Source organism: Muscardinus avellanarius (genome assembly GCF_963383645.1).
Source record: "Muscardinus avellanarius genome assembly, chromosome: 7".
Lineage (NCBI taxonomy): Eukaryota > Metazoa > Chordata > Mammalia > Rodentia > Gliridae > Muscardinus > Muscardinus avellanarius.
The window spans coordinates 89,493,645-89,520,646 of NC_137793.1; the positions used below are offsets into that span (position 1 = coordinate 89,493,645).

Consider the following 27,002-nt stretch of genomic DNA (forward strand, 5'->3'; position numbering starts at 1 on the left):
TATTAAAATTTGTATCTTATGAATATTTACGTTGTCAAATTTTAACATAGGCAAGAAAGCTACATGATGAATTCTCAAATTCAAATTACTTTACCAAAAGAAAAATCATCCCATTTTACTCAAGAAACAGAAAAGGAGTCATTTGGTGCCATGCTTTTATTCAAATAAAAGAGGAAAAACTACACTGTACCAAGAAATAGCAAATATGACAGTATTTTACAGCACAGCATCCTTGTTTACAGCTGTAAGCAATGCTCGAGAGTGGACAGGTAAGCACACCATACACTGTACATTGCCCAACAGTGTCTATCAAATCAGAATTAAAAAGCTGACTTTGGCTTTAAACAGCCAAATAAAAACTGTAACAGTCATTCTAAAAGAAAGTTGAAAGACCAAGAATTAAAAGATTTCCAATGCTGTGTCAAATGGCAGAATCTGACAAGCTACACTGGTAACCCTGATAAGGGTTTGGCAAATTAACTGGATAATTACCGTCATCAGACCTGATCACAAGAGCACCAGTGTGTTTCTGTAAGGTTGACAAGAACCTCCAAACTTTGCGGAATGGCATAGTCTTCATTTGTATAATTTTAAAACATAATTTAAAAAAGCTGCACCATAATAAAAAATTCTGCAGACTTTTAAAGAAATATATCCATATTCCTTTTGCATTAATAAAGTAAAATCTTATACTGAGAGCAATGAACTCTGTGGCAATAGTCACATTCTACCTTTAGACGTTATGGACATTTAATTCAATTGCTGGACACACACACAAATTTAAGTAAAAAGGGTGGTCCTGCTTAGTATTAAATAGCTCCTCCACTGTATTGCATCCGGTTTTTCTTTATTTAATAGCTAGGTAATATCAAGAAGATTGCTTTGATAAGGGAAATTTAATTGACTGAAAAGAACAAATTTAGTAATGTAAAATGCTTATTAAATTCTTCTAATTCACATTTTTATTAGATTTGCGTAAAAATTTTCAACTAGTCCTAATTTAAATATGTATTTGATAATCACGTCCTTCTGTGATAAAAATTGTTGTCTGAAAGGTAAAATGTGCAATTCCCCATTTTTAATATTCATATATTATATACATAATATGTATACACTTAAAATATAAGAGTTACATAACCTGGTCTCTTACATGCAAACAGCAGATCACAAATATTTTTGAGCTACACACATATATCTCGCACAGGTATTGGAAAAAAATCTGTGAAATTTTTTTACAGTTTTAACAAATATACATAAATATAAGAACATAAATTACAGTAAAATATTGACAGCATTTGAGAAAATGTTGGTAACCCAGATGCACTGATGCCTAAAAGGCCTTATAATAATAGAAAAGTACAGCTCAGGGACATCTCATTCCTATTCTTCTTTAAAACAAGTAAATACATCATATGAGACATTAGTTTTCTCTCTAAACAACTCAATTAGAGACATGTATACATTTTCATCTCTACTTCCCATGAAAGAAAATGAACTACACATCTCATTTATGATACAACACTGTCCTCCCCCTAGTTACACAGTTGTCACAACACTGAAACATAACAGGTCACATAGTCATTCAAGTCTTTTCCTGAGAATGAAGTTTTTCCCCAACTAACCCTCTGGTATACACAGTTAAAGAACAAAGATCATGGAGAGGAGAATTCAAATTTGCCCTTATCTAAGCTGTTCCACTTGAAAAGGATTAAAAAAAAGAGAAACCCAATATAAGCAAAATAATGTGAAGCTATTTTAAAATTAAAATGTAGCCCTTTGTACATGTTTAAAAATTCTAAATATAATTTTTATATCAGTTATAAATATAATGTAAAGACCTCCTGAGAACTTGCTTCAGGAAGCCTTACATCTTCAGACTGTCAAAGTGTCATTCACTTCTGCCAGCTTATAAAGTGACTTAAATGTAAGAGATAGAAAGCTTTTTTTTTTTTTGGATAACAATCTAAATTATGAGTTGGCCAGAAGTGGTATAAAACCAGCACTGATTTAATCAGCAATTTTTCTTTTTTTTTTTTTCCTTTCTCTCTCTTTTGTACTGGGGGTTGAACTCAGGGGCATTCTTACCTCTGAGCTAGACCTCCAGTCCTATTTTCTATTTTGAAAGACCGTCTTGCTCAGTTACCAAGGGTCTCGCTAACTTGCTGAGGCTGTCCTTGAGCCTGCGATCCAGGATTCTGTCCCAGCCTCCCAGTACTGGGATTACAGGCGTGCACCACCACACCTGGCATGCAACTTCTTGTAACATATTCTTGGTTAAGCTCAAGTGGTTTAAAGCAAATCTACCAGCAGCTTTTTATAACACCTCTTCTTATTTAATAAAGAAACATTAATACTTGAGTGAATAATAAATATGGAATTGTAAATACTTAGAATAATTTTTGCAAATGTACTCTAATACCATTAAAACATGAGGGTTATTGCAAAATGTAACACTAGTGTTTCTTGTAACATCTTAAGAAAGGTGAGAGTGACTTCTGAAGGTGGATTTACTACTTTCATGATCTCTACACAAAACAAAATACAAAGGTATCTTAGAATAAACCCCAGGAAAGAAAACAACAAAATAAACCATCTGAAGACAAGCATGTACAGTAAAAGGTTAAAAACAACAACAACAGATACAACACATAATTTGTAATCCTAACCATATTTCATCCATATGTCCTCTGTGTCCACCAGATTCAGTGCTTCAGAGTATCTAGTGTCAAGCAGGCGGACCCAGGAGGTAACACGTACATGTCTCTACTTGCTCCACTTGCGAATCAAAACGTTTCCTTTATTACTTGGACTTACCACCTAAGAGAGAATCTTCTGAATTCCAAAACACTGTGGTACATTCCAGTTGTTCATGACAACAGAGTTAGTGTCCAGTTTTAATTAACAAAAGTCTTGTTGGCAATTAGAAAGATTTCTAGAGGCAGGAGAGCTGAAGTGCAAATTCACCGCGAGTGTTGTGAAGCGGACACTTCCCAGTCCCTAAGCCTTAGTCGGCAGGAGTTTCTTAGGCGTCACTGGTCTTTTGGTCTGCCACAAATGGCTATGAATGGTGATCGCATCAACACTGGCAGATAAAGTTTTAGCGGGTATGTGGCTAAACTGTTTCCTGTCAGAATTATATTTGTAAAGCCCCTCGATCATCTTCTTAGTGATAGATTTAGGGCCTATCCCAGTCAGCTTGCTGATTTCTTCAGTTTCTGGGCAGTAAGTATACAAAGACCTGAACTGGCAGCCCGAATCCCGGAACAAGATTAAGAAGTTGTTGGCATCTGACTTTTCCATTTCCTTTAAAACAGAAAACAAAACCAAAATAAAAACAATAGAACCCTTAAATATTTTTACCAAATACATTTAACATAATTGTGTAACATTCATGGTCCAAACTTCATGACATATTTATTTATTTATTTTGCAGTACTGGGGACAGAACCCAGGGGAATTCTACCTCTAAGCTACAAGCCAGCCCTATCACTTATTCTTGATTCTTTATTTTTTGAAACAGAGTCTCAGGGAGTTGCAGAGAGTCTCACTAAGTAGCTGAGGCTATCTGGGAACCATAATCCTCCTGTCTCAGCCTTCCCAATGCTGGATTACAAGTGTGCGCCACCACGCCCAGCTTCATGACTTTTTTTTTTTGGTGGGTCTGGGGATGGAACCCAGGGGCATTCAACCTCCAAACTACACCCTTACTAAGTAGCTGAGGCTGTCCGCGAACCGTGATCCTCCAATCTCAGCCTCCCAAATACTGGGATTTCAAGCGTGTGCCACCACGCTCAGCTTCATGACATATTTCAATAATGAACTTTATTATTTCCTCAGTGTTGGGGATCAAACACAGGGCCTCATGCTTGCTGAACAATGTTCTACCATTAAGCTATCCTCCCACAGTCCTATTATTATTATTATTATTATTTTTGGTGGTACTGGGGGTGAAACCCAGGGACTTTTCTACCTCCAGGCTACACTCTCAGACCTATTTTATATTTTATTTGGAAACAGGGTCTCACTAAGTTGCTAAGAGCCTCACTAAGTAGCTGAGGCTGGCTTCGAACCTGCGCAATCCTCCTGTCTCAGCCTCTCTCAGCCCAGGGATTACAAGTGTGCGCCACCACGCCCGGCTCCCCCACTCCTATTTTAATGGCAGAATTTAAAATTTATTCTTAGTCTTTATTAAATCTCTAGTCTTCCAGAACCTGAATTAAGAGTAAACCAAATCTAATAACTAAATCATCTAAAGATTTTTACATGCTGTTGAAATTTTAGGAGGCCTATGACAGTATTTTCTCTTGCAATGAGAGGCCGAGGACAGTATTATTATCTCTTGCAATGATATAAAAGATGCCTACAGTTGAAAACGTTGCTAAATTTAATTTTCATCCAACATGCTTACCTCCAGTATTTTTTTCTTCTGACCTTCATTTACTTTTCCAGCCAAACAACAATGAGCTAAAGCATTTTGTATTATATGTTTATTGGATTTTGCACTGGGTTCTTTGTAGAGCTTTGGTCCTATGGTAAATATTTAAAACAATAATAAAAATAACATCACAAGACAGAAATACTATTTTTAAATAATGCACTTGCTCCTATTCTGATGAAACTGTAAAAGAAAACCAAGCTTGTGCTTGAAGGCTCACAAGCCTGCCCTCCAACCACAACACTGATTTACCCATACAGAGATGCACTCGGAGGATACTCCTGTGACCCAAGGCAGCCTTGTGAGGGCAGCGCTGGAAATAAGGCGCGACTATGACTGTCACGCTGTCTAAATGACTTAGGTCTGGTGATTTTAGAGTAGAATAGGCCTAGGAATAATTTAAGCTTTAAAAAAGACAAGGAGCTGGCCGGGCGTGGTGGCGCACGCTGGTAACCCCAGCATTTGGGAGGCTGAGACCGGGGGATCACAGCTTGTGCACAGCCTCAGCTACTTAGTGAGGCCCTCGCAACTCAGTGAGACCCTGTTTCAAAATAAAAAATTTAAAAAAGGGGGGGAGCAGGGGGTGTAGCTCAGAGGTCAGATGCCCCTGGGTTCCATCCCCAGACCCGCAAAAAAAAAAAAAAAAAAAGACAAGGAGCTGGGCCTGGTCGCACATACTTGTAGTCCCAGTACTTGGGAGGCTGAGACAGGCGGATTACAGGTCACGCCAGCTCTCAGCTACTTAGTGAGGTCCTTTGCAATTTAGTGAGGCTCCATTTCAAAATAAAAGAATAAAAAAATAGGGCTGGGAGTGTAGCTCGGAGGTAGAATGCTCCTAGGTTCCATCCCCAGTACCACACACACGTAAAAAGAAGACAAGGAAAAGCATCATCCTTTTCAAGCTGCTCAAATGCACTAGCAGAGAAGCAGAGAGAGTAATGTTGCCGACTAATCTCAGTTGGGTCGTTATTGTCAGCTCCCGGTCAAATCCTCAGAAAGATGGGGCAAAAGGCAGGTAGAGTTCTGCAGAAACTTATCTGCAGCGATTCTTTCCCCTCTATGAATTCCTTAAGTTTTTTAGGTACGACGTTTGGGAAAGAACCTGAGGCGGACAAAGGCTTCTTGAGCCAATGACACTTTATTACAAAAACTCCAAGAAATTTATACCCTTCACCAGTAAAGTTAATAATAAGAGAAAAGGGAGGTGGGTGTAATCATTGTGAAATAATAATGAATGACATGTAAACAAAGGTAATAAAACTAGTCCTTCAGCTGGCTGTTGGCCTTCGAGAGATTGACTCCTGACTCCTGACAGAGTAACAGGAACAATGTTCCATCCCAGGCCTTAAAAGGCTGCCTGACTGGCTGTAGGAGTCTGTATTGAAAGCCACAGGGTAGGGACAAAAATAAATAAGTAAGTAAAAGCCAGAGAGAGGGTCCCACGGGAAGTTTCTAGTCAGGTCCAGCCCCCCTAGATCTTAGTCCTCACTGGCTGAGATCCACTTCTGCAGGACTGCGGGTGGACGGCGCGACCTCCTCCCTGCTCTTCCTCATAAATGTCCTTTTTCTGTGCCCTCCCATCTTACCTCAAGGTGCTTCTTGCCTTTCTTTCATTTTTTTTTTGGTACTAGGGGTGGAACCCAGGGGATTTCTACCTCTGGGCCACACTCCCAGACCTATTTTTATATTTTTATTTGGAAACAGGGTCTCACTAAGTTGCCGAGAGCCTCACTAAGTAGCTGAGGCTGGCTTCAAACCTGTGCGATCCTCCTGTGTCAGCCTCCCAAGCGCGGGGATTACAAACGTGCGCCACCTGGCCCGGCTTCTCTTTCAGCTTTTTCTCTCTTGCTTCATGTTCTACAAGTATCATCACCTACATTCCATTCTCGATTTGCTTTTACCTCAATCATGCCCACCAGGCTGAAGCTCTGGTGGGGATATGAAAGGCTGGATACTTCCTAGATGCAATGCATTCTTTCTCTCATTTACAGCCCCATTAAAGGTACAAATTAAAGGTACAGAGTAACTTGAGGGTTTTAGCCTTATTGCAGTTACATGGACCTTTGTACCACTGAAAGACCTTCACCAGAACAAGTTCAGACCCAAACTACCACACAGAAATGGCTGGTATTTTAAAGATAGAATTAGTAGCTGGGATTTAGTTCTCAAATCTATTTCTACTCATCTTAGACAAGTCATTAACCCCCTAAACAGAATTGTATCACTAAAACTGAGCTACTTGAATGTGACACCTACATTAAATGTTTTCTTTTTCTTTTTTTGGTAGTCCTGGGAATTGAACCCAGGGGCATTCTACCTCCAAGCTATACCCCAGTGCCAAGACATCCTGCTGCCTCGGCATCTATGTGTTGAGACACCCACTCCACATAGTTAATCGGCAAAAAGCCCCAAGAAAGAGGTGTCGTCTCTGGCCAAAATATCCCCCACTTTTAGATACCCTTCATGACTATTAATGATTCCTTTTAACTTTCTACACGAATTGCTCCAGTGATGTGAAATTAGGACTATAAATAGAAACTGAGTCCGTGGAAATAAACTCTCTAATAATTTGCCTAAACGTCCTTGGCTCTGCTCAATAACAATAAAAACTGGCCAGAATTCAGATGCTGTGATAAGCATTCCAGCTGCAGCAATTACAAAGGGTCTCCGACCCTCACTATCACTAACTTAGGTTAAGCTATTAACTCCGGTAAGGTAGTTCAGTTTAAGGTAACTTTGTTTACCCTTGAGATCCTGCCTAGAGACAGAGAAGATAAAAACCTTGTGTGTGACCTTAAAGCAATTTAGTTGATAAACAACTTAGTTGCCCAAATACAATAGACTCAAGGAAAAAGATTGGTGACTTTTACGCCCAGTGTAAATATTCCTGAAGACAGAGAGGCTGACCGCATGGTTAATGAATATGACAAAATAAAGGACAGACGTTCTAAATATATATGTATGAAGGAAAGGAAATACCGTAAGAGTAAGAAAAGCATTTTTGCATGAAGAAGAGCTTATCATAAGAAAGTCCCAACTGGGAAAGAAAGGAATTAGAAAGTTAGAAGCAGGTTGCAGAGGGTTTGTGACAGAGAAATGGATTATTAAAGATGGTTAGACTTTTAATAGGCTTATTGTCTAAAGAAGAGTGTTCAGCAGTTAAGGAAATACATCTGACAATTAAAACCAAGAACTTTGTGGTGTTGTTTGTGGTATTTTGTCTGCAAAACTGTGTTGTGAGTCTGCTTAAGCTTTCAGATTTAGAAGATAAGATGCCAACACCTGAAGAAACTCCATCACATCCACCTGAATCACCACATCTCCCCACACTTGCTATATGAACTGAGCCCAAAAGATGGAAAGTTCCAAGAAAGCCAAAGAAGATTCCCCGAGAAACCCCCAAGCCTTGGCCATGCTTGTTTATTTTGGGAAGTGGCCCCCTGGGACTGCTTATCTGCAAAGACCTTGGAAAAGAATCAGGAGTCAGGAGTCAATCTCTCGAAGGCCAACAGCCAGCTGAAGGACTAGTTTTATTACCTTTGTTTACATGTCATTCATTATTATTTCACAATGATTACACCCACCTCCCTTTTCTCTTATTATTAACTTTACTGGTGAAGGGTATAAATTTCTTGGAGTTTTTGTAATAAAGTGTCATTGGCTCAAGAAGCCTTTGTCCGCCTCAGGTTCTTTCCCAAACGTCGTACCTAAAAAACTTAAGGAATTCATAGAGGGGAAAGAATCGCTGCAGATAAGTTTCTGCAGAACTCCACCTGCCTTTTGCCCCATCTTTCTGAGGATTTGACCGGGAGCTGACAATAACGACCCAACTGAGATTAGTCGGCAACACCCCAGACCTATTTTTTTTTTTTTAATTGGAAACAGGGTCTTGCTAAGTTGCTGAGGCTGGCTTTGAACCCAGGATCCTCTGGTCTCAGTCTCCCAAGTACTAGGAGTACAGGTATACACCACCATGCCTGGCTGCATTTACTGATTTTGCTGTTTTTTGTGTATGTGTATATATATATATCATAACCCAATATGTATATGTATATATGTATATGTATATGTATATATACATGTATATATGTATATATATGTATATACAGATATGTATATGTATATATTTAAACCAGGGACTCCTGTGTTTAGACCAAAGGTAAGCCAGTAAAATTTTCTTCAGAATAGCCTCCAAGCATTTTCATCAGTGTGTTAAACCTAACGTTTCCCTGAAAGAATACACTAACCTGTGTATTCTGTCCCAGAAGCCACTGAAGAAGTTGTCGATGCATTTTCCCAGTCCTTCTCTCCATTGCGACTGCCACAGCGACTTGGGGACAAGAAGCCTTCTACAGACTCTGATCTAGATTTTAGGTTTCAGGCAGAGAAAGGATCTTTTAGGACAACAGGATATATGTGACAGTATTAATCAAAACCAAGAGCCTACGTCAGCCTCTAACTAAGCCTGGAGTCTTAAAAATAAGATGGTAATAACACTGTCTTATTTACAGCTATATAAAAAAGTTCCCAGAAGACAGTAGACATTCTAAATTACTTGTTGAAAGAATGTTTTTCCATGTAAAACCTGGCAACACAATAAGAAAGTCATACAAAGATTAGAATGCTAAGACGATGAATGTCACTAGAAACACTCTTTTCTCACATGGGCATTATAGTATAAGGTAATAAAGTATTGACTTCTGGCTTCTAATCTATATCCCAAAGGGAAAAAATAGACAAGAAATTTTCCATCAGTGTGTTAAATTCAAGTGTCCCGATGTTAAATTCAAGTAGAAATCCACCTTTGGAATAATTCTAGTAGGGAAAAACTCTTATGTTCAAAGAAAGAGAAACTGAGAGCAGAGAGAGAGCATGCATTCTCTAGCTCTATCAACCATGACCCAATCATAACCACATTAACAGATATGTATAACAGATAATCATAACCACATTAACAACTGCTTTATGCATAACTGCCGTCTGCTAATAGCATCTTACCATGTCATTCACTCTAAATTCTAAAAGGCAAAAATACTTTGAGATGAGTACACTTCTTCATGTAATTTTGTTAGAAACCCAAGTCTTAAGACAGCAAAATGTATAGAACTGATTATGACTCAGTCATTGTAAAATATAAAATAAAAACACTGAGGAGCTTTCACGTGAATTTTGTGCGACGCGGGTTACATATTCTTTTCTATAAAGAGCAGTCACACGATCTGGATTTACCTTGGTGTCCGCTTGCCTGAGTGGATGCTCTCGTTATCACCTGTGTTCAGCGATGCCAAGGAAAGGCTAGAGACTGAAAAAACACGATAAATTCGTGATCCTGAATAAAAACAAAATTGGAAATTTAAAGGGAGCAACTAGCAAAGAGTCTGTTCATTAACTAACACCAGCAAATGAAAATAGAGCTTCAGCAGATTCTTTTCCTTTTTTCTTTAATCTTAATCTAAACACGCAATATGCTTGCATGCATATATACACAATTTACTTGAAATTAGCAAATAACCTACTTTTAGAAAACAATGATAAAGCTAACTTGCTGTTCCAATAGGAAAGTGCTAATATGAGAGAGATAATCTGCAAGAAAGAAAAATATAGTTAGTAATATCTAATTCCTAGGTAGACAATTTACTTATTTCAGCCAATATTGTTTATTAAAAGGTTTAACTGACTAGAAAACACGAGAGTTCTCTTTACTTTTATTTTGTGTGGTACTGGTGATTGAACTCAGGGGCATACTACCTCTGAGCTATACACCACACCCACAGCCCTATTTTTTTTTTTTTCCTGTACTAGGGATAGAACCCAGGGACATTCTACCTCTGAGCTACACCCCCAGTCCTATTTTTTTATTCTTTATTTTGAAACAGGGTCTCACTGAGTTGCAAAGGGCCCCACTAAGTAGCTGAGGCTGTCTTTGAGCCACGATCCTCCTGTCTCGGCCTCCCAAATGCTGGTATTATAAGCGTGTGCCACTACTCCTGGTTCATCCAGCCCTATTTTATTTTTTTTTGAGACAGGGTCTTGCTAATTGCTAAGGCTGGGCACAAACCTGTACTTGTCTCAGACTGCCAAGTATTGAAATCACACGTGTGCCATCACACCCAGCTCAGAGTTCTCTTTAAATAGCTAGTGTTATTTTTCCATCAAATAACTATGGGACTGGGAACAGTGGCAAAAGCCTGTAATTAGCTGGGCATGGTGGCACACACTTGTAATCCCAGCATTTGGGAGGCTGAGACCAGAGGATCGCAGTTTGCAGACAGCCTCAGCTACTTAGTGAGGCTCTCTGCAACCCTGTTTCAAAAAAAAGAATAAAAAATAGGGCAGGGGTGTAGCTCAGAGGTTGAATGCCCCTGGGTTCTACCCTCAGATCCTGAAAAAAAAAAAAAAAAAAAGCCTGTAATCCCAGAGACTCAGAATGCTGAGACAGGAGGATCACAAGTTCAAGGCCAGCTAAAGGCCAGCCTTGGTAAGATTTGGTGGCACATGCCTGTAATTCTGGTACTTGAGAGACGGGGACAGGAGGATGGCAGGTTTGAGCTCAGCCCCAGCCACTTAGTGAGATCCTTTCTCAAAATAAAACGGGGGGGGGGGGGTCTGGGAGTATGGCTCAGAGGTAGAATGTCCCTATGTCCCTGGGTTCAATCCCCATTACAAATAAATGAATGAATGAATGCACCCATGCATGCATGCCAGCCTTGGCAGTTCAGTGATATGCTGTATTAAAATAAAAAATAGCCGGGCATGGTGGCGCACGCTTGTAATCCCAGCATTTGAGAGACTGAGATGGGAGGATCACGATTCACGGACTGCCTCAGCTACTTAGGCAATTTGCAACTCAGACCCTGTTTCAAAAATAAAGAATAAAAAAAAAAACAAACAAACAGGGCTGGGGGTGTCACTTGGAGGTAGAATCCCCCAGGGTTCTATCCCCAGTACCATAAAAAAAAAAAAATAAAGAGTTAGGAGTATGGCTCAGTGGTAAAGCCCCCTGGGTTCAAAAGAAAAAAAGCTGGGTGTGGTGGCACATCTTGTAATTCCTGTAACTTAGGAGGCGCAGACAGGAGGATTGCAGGTTTGTGGCCAGCCTCAGCAACTTAGTGAGTCCCTCCTTCCTTCCTTCCATCCTTCCTTCCTTTCCTTCTCTCTCTCTCTTTCTTGTGTGGTACTGGGGGTGGAACCACTCCCAGCCCTATTTTTTATTCTTTATTTATTTTTTGGTGGTACTGGGGGTGGAACCCAGAGGCTTTCTACCTCCGGGCTATACTCCCAGACCCATTTTATATTTTATTTGGAAACAGGGTCTCACTGAGTTGCTGAGAGCCTCACTACGTAGCTGAGGCTGGCTTCAAACCTGTGTGATTCTCCTGTCTCAGCCTCCCAAGTGCGGGGATTACAAGCGTGCACCACCACGCCCGGCCTTATTCTTTCTTTTAAAACCGAATCTTGAAGATGGTGATGGAGAAAAGCAGGGCTTATGAGCCCTGCTAACAACCAATCTCTATTACCACAAAATCAGCGCCTTTCATAGCCAGAAAACACCATCAGCAGAGAAACAAAAAATGTAAATACAAGGGACAGAGAAAAAGAGGGCTGGAAAAACGAGACACCAGAAAGAAACCAGACCGCAGTGCTGTGGCCAGAGCCACGGCGCGGAGCAGCGGGCGCCATCTTTCCTCACAGCACCAGGCCCCAGAGAGGAGGGGGACTCAGAACGGAGCTCAGAGCCACAGAGGAGATACGCCGGCCTCATAGCCGAGGACGCAGCAGCAGCACCTTACTGCCGGCGGCAGCGGCGAGTTCACGGGACAGCACCAGACCAACGCACTCAACAGCCCACCAGGCTCCAGAGAGGAGCGGAGGACAGCGAGCTGGGGTGAGCCGCTGCGGAACAGCCGGGCGGAATTCGGCAGATTTTTCAGCGCAGGGAGTGTCTAAAGCTCCCAGGGGCTGGGCTCAGCACACCCTGCAGGGATTCAGAGTGGAGCTCAAAACCAGAGAAGAAATACACCAACCTCACGGCCGACGGCATGACAGTGGCACCATATTGCCACCGGCGGCAGCAGCAGTGAATTCACAGAGTCCACTACAGCTCCATCAGCGTACTCAACAACAGTGAGTCAAACTGTGGCCCCTAGAGGAGAAATCCCAGTACTTTACTCCCAGGGACTGACTCCCAGTACTGACTCCCAGAGACTTGACCCAGTGGGGGAGTGGCAGTGGCAGAGATATTATACCATAAGAGAACGCCCAACCTGGCACCCCCCATGGTCTAAAGCAGCCTTGATTAACTCCCTGGGTCTGAGACTTTGCGATACAAACCAGTAAAGGAGTAGTAGGGACTGAGATACCACAGACTCGAGATCCAGAGCACCTTAAGTGAAGTTGTAGTGACCCAAGGGAAGAACCCAGAGAAGGCACAAACTTCCGAAATCATGGGAAAGAGGAATAACAATGAAGCAATGAATGCCCACAACCCCACAACATCAGAACCCAATAAAACAGAAATTCAGAGATTTCTAGAAGATCAAATCAGGAAAATAACTGTAGAAATAATAGAGGTGTTTCGAAAAGAATTCAGAGAGAGGCAAAAAGAGATAAAGGATGCAATTAATGAAGTAAAGGCCTCAATTCAAAGCACAAACAACCGATTAGACCACATGGAGAACAGAATCTCACTCTTAGAAGATGAGTAATCCAAAAATGAACACATAGTTTCTAATCTAGAAAAAAATATCTGACAGCAGGAATCTGACATTGAAGAAATATGGGCCCATTTTAAGAGAGCTAACCTAAGAATAATTGGAATATAGGAGGGAAAAGAAGGTGAAACCAAAGGGATAAACAATATCTTCAAGGAAGTAATAGCAGAAAATTTTCCAAACATAGAGCAAGGGGTCGATACACAGGTCCAGGAAAGTTATAGAACTCCCTTTAGAGAGGATCAGGGAAGAGGATCCCCACGCCACATAATTGTCAAAATGACCAATGTGAAAGCCAAGCAGAGAATCTTAAAGGCAACAAAAACAAAGGGCCAAGTGACATTCAGAGGCAAACCAATTAGAATCAATCCAGACTTCCCAAACCAAGTCATGAGAGCCAGAAGGGCTTGGAGTAACATATTCCAAACTCTGAAAGAAAACAACTTCCAGCCAAAAATATCCTACCCAGCAAAACTTTCTATCAAATTAGATGGTGAAATAAAAAGCTTCCATGACAAACAGAAACTGAAGGAATTTATGTCTTCAAAACCAGCACTAGAGAAAATACTCAAAGAGATTAACTACAAAGAAGAAATAGGTAACACACATCAGAACTAGAGAAACAAGATTTTCCATCCAACAGACAACTAAGATTAGTTATCTGTGGAGATTCATTACTTATGTTAGTCTTTTACCTATCTCTAAATTGTACTGTTTGCTTTTATTGTTGCTAATTTTTAGGATTTCTGGTTGGAATATTAATACACCTTCAGATATAGCATTTGGAAATATTTTATCCCATTCTATCAGTAACTTTTAACTCTGTTTACATTGTCTTTGGATATACAATTTTTTTTATTTTTTAGGGAATTTGTATACTCTTCTGTTGCCTGTGCCATTGAAATCATATTCAAGAAATCACTGCCAATTTCAATGTTGTGAGGTTTTATGACCCAGATTTTCTTCTAAAAGTTTATAGTCTTAAGATTTATATTTAGGTTTTTTTTATCTATTTTGAACTAATATTTGTATATGGTGTTAGGTAAGGGTCCAATTTTATTCTTTTTCATGTAATTATTTTTCAACAATATTTAGTTAAAAGATTATTATTTCCTCCACCAAATGTTCGTGAAAACCTTGTCAAAAATAACTTGACAATATATGGAAGAATTTATCTCTAGGCTTTTATTTAACTCCAATGGTTTATATATCTGCCTTTAGAACAATACTACACTGTTTCAATTATTGTAGCTTTATATGGTTTGAAATAGGAAATATACATCTTCTAGCTTTGTTCTTTTTCGAGATCCTTTTGGGTATCTAGAGTCCATATAGAGTCCATATTCCATATTAGGATAGATTTTTTCTGAAATATAAATAAATAAATGTACGATAGTTTCACCTAAGAAAAAAAAGAAAAAAATATTCTCTGGTAAGAAAGAAAACAAAAAGAAATATTGAAATGTTATCTTTAAGTCATCAAATGCTTGGTATCAGACAAATGGAACTGTTATGTGAGATTATCATTGTTAATTTTGGATAAATTGCTACAATACTAGATGTCAACCACTAAGCCAAGCATGGAAAGGAGGGATGGGGAGGTTATGGGGGAAGGATCAGATAGGGGCTAACTGGGCAATGTGTGCATGTATGTCTACACAAGTTTTTTTTTTTTTATCCCATTATGATGTATGAATACAGTGCACCAATTTAAAAAAAAAAAAACAAAAACGGATCTGAGTTGCAAAGGGCCTCACTAAGTAGCTGAGGCTGTTCGCAAACCATGATCCTCTGGTCTCAGCCCCCCGAATGCTGGGATTACAAGCATGAGCCACTATGCCCAGCTTGGACTTTTAATTATTTATGTCTCCAAGAAAGGGGACTTACAAACTCTAGATCATATATTCATTGCTCTACAGACATCTTTCTCTCTCTCTCTCTCTCTTTTTTTTTTGTGGTAATGATGATTGAGCCCAGGGGCATTCTACCTCCGAGCAACGTCCCCAGCCCGACTTTTTATTCTTTATTTTGAGAAAAGGTCTCACCAAGTTGCAGAGAGCCTCACTAAGTGGCTGAGGCTGGCTGAAAACCTGTGATCCTCCTGTCTCAGCCCCCCAAGTACTAGAATTACAAGCGTGCGCCACCACACCTGACCTACAGACACGTTTCTTATACATTTCATGCATTTAACATTTAACCAAAATTTACAAGTAGTTAGAGGGCAGTTAATAATTTAGGGAGATTATAGCTGAAGGTGGAGTTTCCTAATAAGTTAGTATTTAAGTTAGTTATTTTTAACATTCACTTTTGTTCTATTCAATATATGCATGCATTCATAATACACATAATTCATTTGAAAATTTCATTTGCTCATTTTGATTTTCAAAAAAAAACAGTCAGAATTTCAAATTATGTATCAAATTCATCATGTCAAAGTCTAATCGAGTTAGTATGACAAACCACGCTGGTGTTGTTTAAAGAACAGACTCCTCCTCGTCAGCCACGTTACCTGGAGGACCTTTTACTGGCGTTTTGGGGGACTCAATGTGGTCTCTGTGAATGGACTTCGGCCGCTGCTTTTTCTGTTTTGCCACCTGAGGACGGGGCTTAATCACCGTATCCATGTCCTCCATCAGCTTCAGCTGTTTGCGCCTCATGTATTCCTGCCTGATGAACTCTCTGCGCGCTCTCTCGTCTTCTTTTTTCTGACGTTCTTCCTCAGTTTTACGCCTATACCAAAGACAAGAGACCCGGATTACATGTCTGATCTCCTTAAGAAAGGGGAACTACCATATACTGTCATATTTTAGTACCTTGAAAAAATAAATGGCTTAAAATGTACTAGCACAGCTGGGTGTGGTGGCGCACGCTTGTAATCCCCGCGCTTGGGAGGTGAAGACAGGAGGACTGCGCAGGTTCGGAGACAACTGTGCTGGCTTAAGAGACCTTGTTTCCAAATTAAAAAAGTATAAAATAGGTCTGGGAGTATAGCCCGGAGGTAGAAGGGCTTCCAGGAACCCCAGTACCACCAAAAAAAAAAAAAAAAAAAAAAAGAATAAAAAACTAGGGCTAGGAATACAGCTCAGAGGTAGAACGGCCCTGTGTTCAATCCCCAGTACCAATTAAAAAAAAAAAGTCCTAGTGCCAGGTGTGGTGGAGCACACTTGTAATCCTAGTATTTAGGAGGCTGAGAAAGGAGGATCAGATTCATGGCGGACCCCAGCAACTATTGAGGCCCTGTTTCAAAAAATAAATAAGATTGGGGAGTATAGCTCAGAGGTTGAATGCCCCGGGTTCAAAATACACACACACACACACACACACACACACACACACACACACACACACACACCTCTATAAATGTCTCTCCCAGTGATGTTACTTTAAATGACTGTTTTCTAAACATTTGACTTAATGTGTCTTTGAGACTTTTGACAACTAAATCAGGCAATACTTTGGGAAAATTAACACCACCAAAGTTGGCACTGATTCAGTTGTCCCAACATACTGCAAACACCTCTTAAAAGAAATGTTAAAAAAAATTAATCTGAGCCGGGCGTGGTGGCGCACACTTGTAACCCCAGCATTTGGGAGGCTGAGACCTGGAGGATCGTGGTTTGCGGACAGCCTCAGCTACTTAGTGAGGCCCTCTGCAACTCAGTGAGACCCGGTTTCAAAATAAAGAATAAAAAATAGGGCAGGGGGTGTAGATAGGAGGTCAAATGCCCCTGGGTTCCATCCCCAGACCACAAAAACAAAAAACAAACAAACAAAAAAAACCTGCCTTTTGAGTGTCTACTTACAAAGTCTCCCCACACATCCCCACGCATCACTAGTGCCAAGATTTAGAACGGGCCAGCAAAGCCCTTTACCTTGTCTCCTCTTTCTTATGCTCCATTTCCGCTTCCAGTTGCTGTTTTCGCAGCTGAGTTTCTTTCTCTCTTCTCAATCGTTTCTCCAGCAAAGCTGCTCGCTTCATTGCCATGTCATCTTCTGCTTTTTGGTCATCCTAAAGAATAGATTTCATTAAAACAGATGAAACATGTTTCTTACCAATATTCTTTTTTCTCTTTTTTTGCAGTACTGGGGATGGAACCCAGGGGCATTCCACACCCCTAGCCCTATTTTTTATTCTTCATTTTGAAACAAGGTCTCACTGAGTTGCAAGGCGCCTCACTAAGTAGCTGAGGCTATCTGCTAACTAAGATTCTCCTGTTTCAGCCTCCTGAATGCTGGGATTACAAGCGTGCGCCACCACGCCCAGCCTTGAATATTCTCATTTTCAACTGTTGTCACTTTTTTTTTTTTTTGGTGGTACTGGGGTTCCTGGAAACCCTTCTACCTCCGGGCTACACTCCCAGAACTATTTTATATTTTTTATTTGGAAACCGGGTCTCTTAAGACAGCAAGGGTGGCTTCGAACCAGTGTGATCCTCCTGTCTCTGCTTCCCATGTGCGGAGATTACAAGTGTGCGCCACCACACCTGGCTTCTGTTGTCACATTTAATGGTTACTCTTACAACTGAAAATCCGATTACGCTGGGCATGGAGGTGCAGCTTATAATTCCAGTACTTGGGAGGCTGAGCCAGGAGGATCACAGGTTCGAAGATAGCCTCAGCAAGTAGTAAGACATTCATCAACCTTGTGAAAGCCTGTTTCCAAATAAAAATAAAATTAGGGCTAGAGTATCGCTCAGAGGTAGAATGATCCTAGGTTCATTCGGCAGTGACACACACACACACACACACACACACACACACAAAAAAAAAAAAGGAAAAGAAAATCTTATTACAACCCCACAGAATGTGGACGTTTCAGAAATTATAAGAAATAACTGCATTAAGGCAGGAAAAGTCCTATCAAGTAACAAAGGACACTTGTAACCAAGGTAACTAGTATCTAAAGAAAATAAGTGTTTTTTACCCTAATAAATAACCTAGAGTGGGGAGTTTGTCCTCAATTTTAAAAATTTCACTTAATTTGTTTTTAAAAAAATGGTCTACAAGGAAAACAAAAGGAAATGGCATCATGATTATGTTACGTACAATGCCAAATTGTGAGCTTTTCACAAACTGGCAATAGAACTGATCACTATTTGAAAAGATCTGAAAAGCTTTTTGTAGCCCAGTGTGGTGATACACACTTGTAATCTCAGTACTTGGGAGGCTGAGACAAGAGGACTGTGGGTTCTCAGCTGGCCTCAGCTACTTAGTGAGACCTTGTTTCAAAATGAATAAAAAATAGGGCTGGGAGTATAGCTTGGAGGTAGAATGCCCCTGTGTTGCATCCCCAGTACTTTAAAAAAAAAAAAAAAAAAAAAGCTTTTGTAGAATCTGGTGTGGTGGTGTGCACCTGTCAATTCCAGTACTTGGGAAGCTAGGACAGGAGGATCACAGGTTTGAGGACAGTCTCAGCAAGTAGTGAAATTCTCATCAACCTAGCAAGACCCTATTTCCAAATAAGAATAAAATAGTAAAATAGGGATGGGTAAAATACCTTTGAGTTCAAGCCTCAGTGCCACATAAACACACACGAAAAAGGTTTTAGTGGCAGGTGTGGTGGTACGTGCTGACACAGAGGATCGCAGGTTCAAGACCAGCCTCAGCAACCTAATAAGACCGTGTTTCCAAACAAAAAAATAAAAATGGGCTGGGGGGTATAACTTAGAGGCAGACAGACTGTCACTGGGCTCAATCCCCAGGACCAAAATTAATTAAATAAATAAATAGGCCTTTGTGAAATTGAGAGAGAGAAAAAAGCAAAAACAGGGACCATATTTAAATATGGGTTATGAATGCAATACAATTATTTATTACAGATTTGAATATATTTTAGAATATCGCTTTAAGTTACTCTGAATATTATTGTAGTCCTGAATATTATCTTAAAAAGGTGTGCCAAAATATATTTTATGATTAATGGCAGACTCGTAACAGAAGTGACTGCTGTTAAGAGCAGCATGGGAAGAAACGAAACAAAAACCAGACACACAGAAACCCAGTGAAGATGCCCTAACACTGCAGATCACTATTACCTTAAAAAAGAACCCACAGCACACTTTCTGGTCATCTTCAAATTGTTCTTTGTCACTTTCACCATCATATTTTTCAACAGATACATCAGCCTTTTCAGGAGGTTTCAAATCCGAGAGGGAAACTTCAATCAGATTAACGTTTTTAGGAGCAGTGGGTGGGAAAATGGGCTTAGGAGGTGGTCCTGTGGGTTGATTTAATTGGTCCTCATTTGGTGTGAGACACACAGTTTCTGTGACAGGCTGTGACAGGACTTCTGAAACTGTGGACTCGATAGGTTTGAGCCCCTTTTCTTCAAGAGTATGCCCATGTGGTTCCACAGTCCCTTTGGATTCTATTTCCTCCTTTCTGACCTCCTCCTTAGTTTTGGGCTCCTTTAGCTGAGGCTCCCCATCATCCCCAAAACATACAAATGACCTCGTCTGAATGGGAACCTGACTTGGCGAAAACCTCCTTAGCCGAGGAAGACTATCTACAGACCGAGGGGGCGTCAAGGTCCTGTTCAAAGGTGTTATTTTTAAGTCATTTGGCCTAGGAGTCCTTTGATTCTTAACCGAAAAAGAAGCGCTTTTCCTATTAGAAGACTGTGGAGATGGATGAGCAGGACGAGGGGAGTCTGAGGAGAATGGTGCAATGGGGGATGGCGAGCCTGTCTGCCTAGGTTTAAAATCTCGCGTATGTTTCTGTGGAGAGGGCTGTGGAGGTGAAATCACCCAGGACTGCTGCTCCCTCATCTGCATTAACATCTCCTGCTGGAGGGACAAGCGCTGCATTTCTTGTTGTAGAAAATGCAAGGATGAATTTAATTTCTCAATGGATTTTGTATACTCCAGTATCTCTCCTTCATTCAAGGTCTCTTCTGAGGGGCTTGCCAGGTTCCACTGCTTTTCAGGGTCAACAGGTGTGGTTGGAGACTTTAGCCATTTGGCCTGAGGATTCTCCATGCTTTCTTTGATATCTGCCAGAGACTTGCTCCTTTGGCCCTCAGCCTTTTGAGATTCCTTTTCTTTTGCTCTATCAGTATATATCTTCTCATCTTCTGCACCAGCTGCTTCCTCCCGAAGAGGGGAAATCCCCTCCCCTTTCTTCTTCACTACTGTAAGGAATGCTGTTCTTCCCATTTTCTGCCTCTGTTTAGTAAAAGCCGCTTCCATTTTCTTTTTCTGGGCTTCTATAGCACGCCTCTTTTCCTCTAGTTTCATCCTAAGATGCACCATCTCAGACGCCAACAGCTGTGTGGTGTCCCGTCCTTGCGGAAGGCCTGTCTCTTCTGGAATCTGTGCCCAAGCGACAACATGAGGAATATTAAGTTCAGAGCCCTCTGGCGTCGTCTTCTGAGAGCTGCTGCCGCTGCTCTTCCCATCAGTATGATTCAGCTTCCTGAACTTCTGCTCAGCAAAGCTGGTCATTTTGACTCCGGAACTAGAAGAAGCACTGCTACCCGGCTGAGACTTGGTACTTACAGTACTTGGACAAGGACTCAAAGCTTCTCTGGGATTGCTGGTTCTGATATCATAATCCTGAAGAAATTTAGATGCATCATCCATGTCAGAGTCCAGGCTTACAGTATAATCTCTCAAAGAAGAGTCTTCATCCATAGTTTCAGGAATGTCTTCTGAAGGAACATGAATTCCAGTGTCTACTTCAGTAGTGTCCGTTATGGGACTCAAGGCACCTTTTGTATCAGTCATGTTATCGGGACTAGACTGGCTTAGCTTGATATTTGAATTTAGGATGCTCATCTCCTGGCTATGAAGAAAGAAGCCATTAGCAATTTGGTCCGGCCGCGGTGTATGGGGAGATTTTTCAGTATCATGAATGATCTGCAATGCTTCTTCAATGCTTGGCGTCTCGATCTGATTGCCAAACTCATCTAGAAGTGCTCTGTTTTGTAAAGCCCCATTTGGAAGCCTGTAATGAGGACTCTCGTTAGAATTCAGTTCATTTGTATTAAGGGGCATGTAAGATTTAAAGTCACCGTGAGCGTCTACATTAAGCTCTTCCTCGATGCCTTCTGACTCTTCTTCTCCATTTACCGGCTTGAAGGACAAATTCTTCCGAATGTGTTTAGGCACGCGACTGTTGCTCAGAGTGAGGCCTTCATTACTAATAGAACGAGTAATTCCTCGGCTTGGAGTGGGTCTCTGTATACTGTCTTCTTTGTCAAAAGAAATATCAAATGAAACGCCATGTACTGATGATCTAAAAGAAAAAAAATGAAGAGGAGATTCTTAAATGATCCCCCAAAATAAATGATTTTCAAACTATTACGAAACAACAATTATTTGGAAATTATATTTCCTTTCTCTCCCCATTTCTAATGAGCACACAGTTCAAGAAAAGTTAAGGGCATTTAGCTACCTTTCAAACTCAGCCCCTTCCACCTCTCTAGCATCTCCTATGCTTCCCTTTTCAAATGTAGACATTAACTCAAAGTCTAGATTTGCCAATCTGGCTAGTTACAGAAGAGACAGAGACAGATAAAATTGCTATTTGCTGATAATGTCAATATCCCAAGATTAATTCTGTTTACCTTTTCTCTTTGGGCCATGTTCCTATGAAGCCGTCAACATAAGACATGGATGAAGACCTTCTAATTCCTCCTTCAAGTGGAAAAGAAAAAGCTACTGAAATCACAATTTCAACAAAGCATTTTAACAGATTTCACATACTTGAGGATTCATTAATAGTGCTACTAAAAAGTAAGTAAGAAGCCAGGTGTGGAGGCACTTGCTTGTAATCCCAGAATTTGGAACGTTGAGATGGAGGATCACAGGTTAGTGGCCAGCCTCAGCCAACTTAGTGAGGCCCTCTGCAACTTAGTGAGAGCCTGTTTCAAAATAAATAATAAAAAATAGGGCTGGTGGTATAACTTGGAGGTAGAATGCCTTTGGGTTCCATCCCCAGTACCCCCACCACACACATAGTAGGATTCTCAAGCATCCATAAGAGAAAAGCAAGAAACCCCTGGAGATGAAGCTCAGTGGAACACGCCATCAGCATACACGAGGCCCCATGGCACAACTCTGTAATCTCAGTACTTGGGAGGCTGCAATAAGAGGAGAGCAGACTGGTGACCATCTTCAGCAAATTAGAGAGGCCCTCTGCAGTTTAGTGAAACACTATTTCATAATAAAATAAAACAGGGGCTGGGGGTCTGTGGCTCAAAGGTAGAATGCCTAGGTTTAAGCCCCCCCCCCCCGCCATACATACGGATAATTTCTTTCTTTTTTCGTTTTCTTTTTTGCAGTACTGGGGATGGAACCATGGGACATTCTACCTCTGATCTACACCTCCAGCTCTATTTTTTATTCTGTATTTTGAAACAGGGTCTCACTGAGTTGCACAGGGCCTTACTAAGTAGCTGAGGCTGGCTGCAAACCACGATCTTCCTGTCTAAGCCTCCCAAATCCTAGGATTACAAGCGTGCACCACCACACCCGTTTTTGTTGTTGTTGTTTTGTGATACTGGGAAATTGAACCCAGGGGCATTCTACCTCAGAGCTACACTTCTAGCCTAATTTTTACTCTTATTTTGGCAGGGGTGGGGAGGTTGCGGGGATTGAACCTAACTAGGGGCATTCCAAATCTGAGCCATACCCCCTCCCCAATTTTTTAAAATTTTCATTTTGAAACAGGGTCTCATTAAGTTGTAGAGGGGCCTCACTAAGCAGTTGAGGCTGGCTGTGAACCTGTGATACTCCTGTCTCAGCCTCCCAAGTACTGGGATTACAAGTGTGCAACCACCATACCGGGCTAGAATTTCATTTTATTAAGAAAAACAAGCGTAGGGGCTGGAATGTAATTCAGTCAGAGTGCTTTGCCTAGCATCTGATGTGTGGACCCTGGGTTTGGTCCTCAGCACTATAGACACAGAAAGAAAAACATAGAGAAATAAACAACCCTTTAATTATATTTATAAATAATAATTTACATAAAAAGATTATTTCCAATCATTTCTTTGATTACCTACCTAAAATAGCATTTCCCTAGGCTTTTTGAAATACATTACCTGAGGCTGAAGAAGGGCCTTGGGGACGTGAGTATCTAGAAGGCAAATGATGAGACTGTGTAAATGTAGCTCCTTCCCCACTGCAATACAGAATACATTCAAGACGTGACATTTTAGGTCTTAAACAAAATAGCTAAGATTAGTAATAATACTATCATCTCAGGTCCTACATTCTAAATATAAAAAACATAATCTACTGTTTAAATCAAATGATGAAGCCGGGCGTGGTGGCGCATGCTTGTAATCCCCACACTTGGGAGGTGGAGGCAGGAGGATCACGCAGGTTCGAAGCCAGCCGCGCTGGCTTAAGAGATCCTGTTTCCAAATAAAAAAAAATTAAAAATAGGTCTGGGAGTGTAGCCCAAAGGTAGACGGGCTTCCAGGAACCCCAGTACCACCAAAAAAAAAAAACATAAAATAATAATAATAATAATAATAATAATAATAATAATAATAATAATAAAAAAAATAATAAATCAAATGATGACAAACAAAAATAGAAGTGAAGACTGGTAGACTTGAATATACAGCAAAAGAAACTGCCACTGGGCAAGAAGGTGAGTGCCAGTCATCCCACTGACCCGGGAAGCTGGGCAAGGAGGTGAGCACCAGTCATCCCACTGACCCGGGAAGCTGAGACAAGAAGACCACACGTCCAAGGCTAGCTCAGTAACTGAATGAGACCGTCTCAAAAAAGACAAAAATGAGTTGGGGATGTAGTTCAGTGGTGGGTCTGATCCCCTGGATCACACATGAACACAAACACGAGAGAAAGAAAGAGAGAGAGAGGGAGGGAGGGAGGAAGGGAGGGAGGGAGGAGATGAAAAAGAAAACCGTTCACAATACACAAGGAACTATAAAAAGAGCTGAGTGTGGTGTGGTGGCACATGCCTGTATTCCCAGTAATTGGGAGGCTGAGATAGGAGGATAAGTTGTAGACCAGCCTCAGCAACTTAGCGAGCGAAGTCCCTACAGCTTAGTGAGACCCTGTTGTTTCAAACTAAAAAAAAAAAAATAGAGCTGGGGTGTAGTTCTGAGATAGAATGTTCTAGGTTCAATCCCCAGTACCAAACGAAACCAAAAAAAAATAAAAAAATAAATAAAATGATGACTGCGTTTATAATATATATCTATATATTTTATGTCTTTTACTCACACAACTTAAAGTGCTTTCATATACATCTCAATGTCCTTAAAAGGTAAAATATAGCATATTATTTTCACCTCACTAATAAAAAATTAATAAAAATGTATTAAATGAAAATCACCAATTTCAAATATTTTGGTCAAATCTAAATCTGTGAAAACTACAGGTATAACAGAAGAAACCAGAAGCCTTCCTGCTCATGCACCTGTATCTTAATACTGCGAACAGTTTTATGAAGACAGTAAGCTGTACCTCGAAGACCTCAATACCTATGAAGATATGACACTTTCCAGTTATTTAATTATACCCTATTCTGCTTAATGAACTAATAGCCTCCTAATGTTGACTTCACCAAAGTCAAGCTCTCCTCTCTTTACTTTCCTCTTTATAAGCTTTAAGTCTTCCCTGTCCTTTTTTGTAGTCAGGTGACAACTGCAGCCGCCACCTCCTGCAGGCTGAGAAGAAGCTGGGAACAAGATGGAATGACTTCTCTAAGTTGGCTCCAAGTTTGGCTTGAATCAAAGATAAATGCCAATCTTGTACTTAAGTCTCAATGACAGCTTAGTTCATGAGCTTTCCTCAAAGCAACAATAGCGAAGAACTCCTCTGTCCAAAGCAAATGCTTCTCTGGTTCTGTGGGCCTCTCTCCCCTAAACTGCACACTTACTTTCTCTCAGTTTTCCTCGCCATCACTTGTGAGGACTGTCAGAGGAGGCTGACACTGCTTCCCTGGCAGGCTGGTTTCTATCACCTCTCCCTCTCAAGTCACTTCCAAGTCTAATCTCTTAGCTCTTCAGCAGGAGAGTAACCCTGAACACACACAGCAAGCCAGTTAGTAAAAGATATTTCCAAATAGTAGCCACGATCTTGTAAACACCTATAACGGGTCAGATTTCTATGTCCGCACAGAGGATTTTTTAAAATTCAGTGTAACTCTTAAATAAACTGGTAGCCAAGGATATGAGGTAGCTGTTAAAAAATGTCTTTTTTTTTTTTTTTTTGGCCTGTCTTTTTTTCCTCCCCTCAAAAGATCATTATTTAGGTACAATAATATTTGTAGATGTGATGACATTATTCCCAGGAAGAGCAGAAAAATCCTTCCCTCAAGGCTTCTATGATGCTGAAGAACTATAAAGAACCATGTGGAGACTTATATAGAAATGATAAAATGAGTAGGAGCCTTGAACAACAGTGGACAATAGATCTCTAAGGAACAGGGTTTAGATACCCACATGGACTGTAAAAAAGGTCTCTGCCAGGAATGGTGGTGCATGCTTGTAATCCCAGTACTTGGGAGGCTGTACCAGGAGGATCGCAGATTGGAGGATAGTCTCAGAAATGTAGTGAGACCCAGTTTCAAAACAAAAAGTAAAATAGGGCTGGGGTGGAATGCCCCTGAGTCCAATCCAGAGTACCACAAAAAAGGTTTCTGTTAGGAAAAAGACACTCAGCTGTTTGAGACAAAAAAGAAGAAAATCTTCCATGAGACCTAGATGAAAACAATTTTTTCAATGTCAGAAATGTGGTTCATTCAAGTTTCTAAAAATAGGATAATCTACTCTTAAAGTGGCAAGCCTTTCCACTTTTAAAGTAAAATTAAAAGATGTAATAGTGCAAGAGCGATGACCTGGAACGCTAGTGTTTTCAATTTTTAAGAAAGGAAGTGCCACTGCGTTACCAACCAGAAAAGAACTGGGGAAATGGTATTCAGGAAGAGTCTCCCATGAGAAAAATACACAGAAGCTCTTATTCCAACAATGGTTTAATTTCTTTATACTAAACCATGGAGATTATTATGAAATAAAAAATTAATGGAAATAGTAAGAAAACTGATAGCAAGCTAGAGGATAAGGAAAGTAATGCTTTCTTAATTGTAAAAAATGTTTCTTAGACATGAGTACATTCATAAAAATTAAGAAGCCCTACAAAGAGAATACAAAATTTAAAAAGGTTCAGTTAAACATTTTATTTTGCATTCATTAGCCTGTACTTGAAAGAGAAACTTCTTAAATGTTTCAAGAAGTGACAGCTTCAGAATAAGTTTATAATTTTATGTTAAGCCAAGAATTTTTTGCTCATAATTTTAAAAATGTATTTTAATGGATCTGTTGAATTTCTAAAAATCTACACATCAACTTTAAACTTAAAAATCAGACTAGGGAGTCCAAAGTCAACATAAAATTCAGGTAACTAATAAATACAAATGAAAACCTGCTTAGAAGATCTGCTGAAGATCTTTTTTGTTTTTGTACTGGGGATTGAACCCAGCAGGGGCATTCTACCTCTGAGCTATCCCCCTAGCCCTTTTTGTTTTGAATTTTGAAACAGGGTCTTGCTAAGTTGCTAAGGCTGGCCTCGAAGCTATAATCTGCCTGCCTCAGCCTCCTAAGTACTGGAATTACAGGGGTACACCACACCTGGCCAAAATCATTAACAAACTAACGTCCCCCTCACATTCTTGGATCAGTCAGATTATACGGAGAGTAAATGGTAGGGCAGTTTTTATTTCACTTTCAATTCAGTTACTGGTATTACAGGCTAAAGCACTAGATGGAGATGTAATATTTATAATAAATATTTTATTGTTTTCTTCCAATATCTATAATAAAGAGAAAACAAAACAGTGGGAAAATTTGCTTTAAAGTTTTTTTTTTTTTTTTTTTT

The 27,002-nt window shown here is 40.3% G+C and overlaps 1 protein-coding gene across 4 annotated transcripts in view; it reads right to left on the reverse strand.

Moving 5' to 3' along the window:
• Positions 1-2,997: 2,997 nt before the first annotated feature.
• Positions 2,998-27,002, reverse strand: part of CAMSAP2 (calmodulin regulated spectrin associated protein family member 2) — a gene marked incomplete at both ends in the record, with an annotated part of 109,627 nt that continues 85,622 nt past the window's right edge. For 2 of the 4 annotated variants that reach the window (XM_080698347.1, XM_080698346.1), the window contains 9 exons: positions 2,998-3,303; positions 4,409-4,527; positions 8,683-8,798; positions 9,665-9,737; positions 15,656-15,876; positions 17,019-17,155; positions 19,182-21,381; positions 21,713-21,782; positions 23,192-23,226. In XM_080698347.1, the coding sequence (XP_080554473.1) occupies positions 2,998-3,303; positions 4,409-4,527; positions 8,683-8,798; positions 9,665-9,737; positions 15,656-15,876; positions 17,019-17,155; positions 19,182-21,381; positions 21,713-21,782; positions 23,192-23,226 (3,277 nt within the window). Of the gene's footprint in view, positions 3,304-4,408; positions 4,528-8,682; positions 8,799-9,664; positions 9,738-15,655; positions 15,877-17,018; positions 17,156-19,181; positions 21,382-21,712; positions 21,783-23,191; positions 23,272-27,002 lie in introns of all 4 variants that reach the window. The other 2 variants (XM_080698345.1, XM_080698344.1) reach the window with 1 other exon arrangement.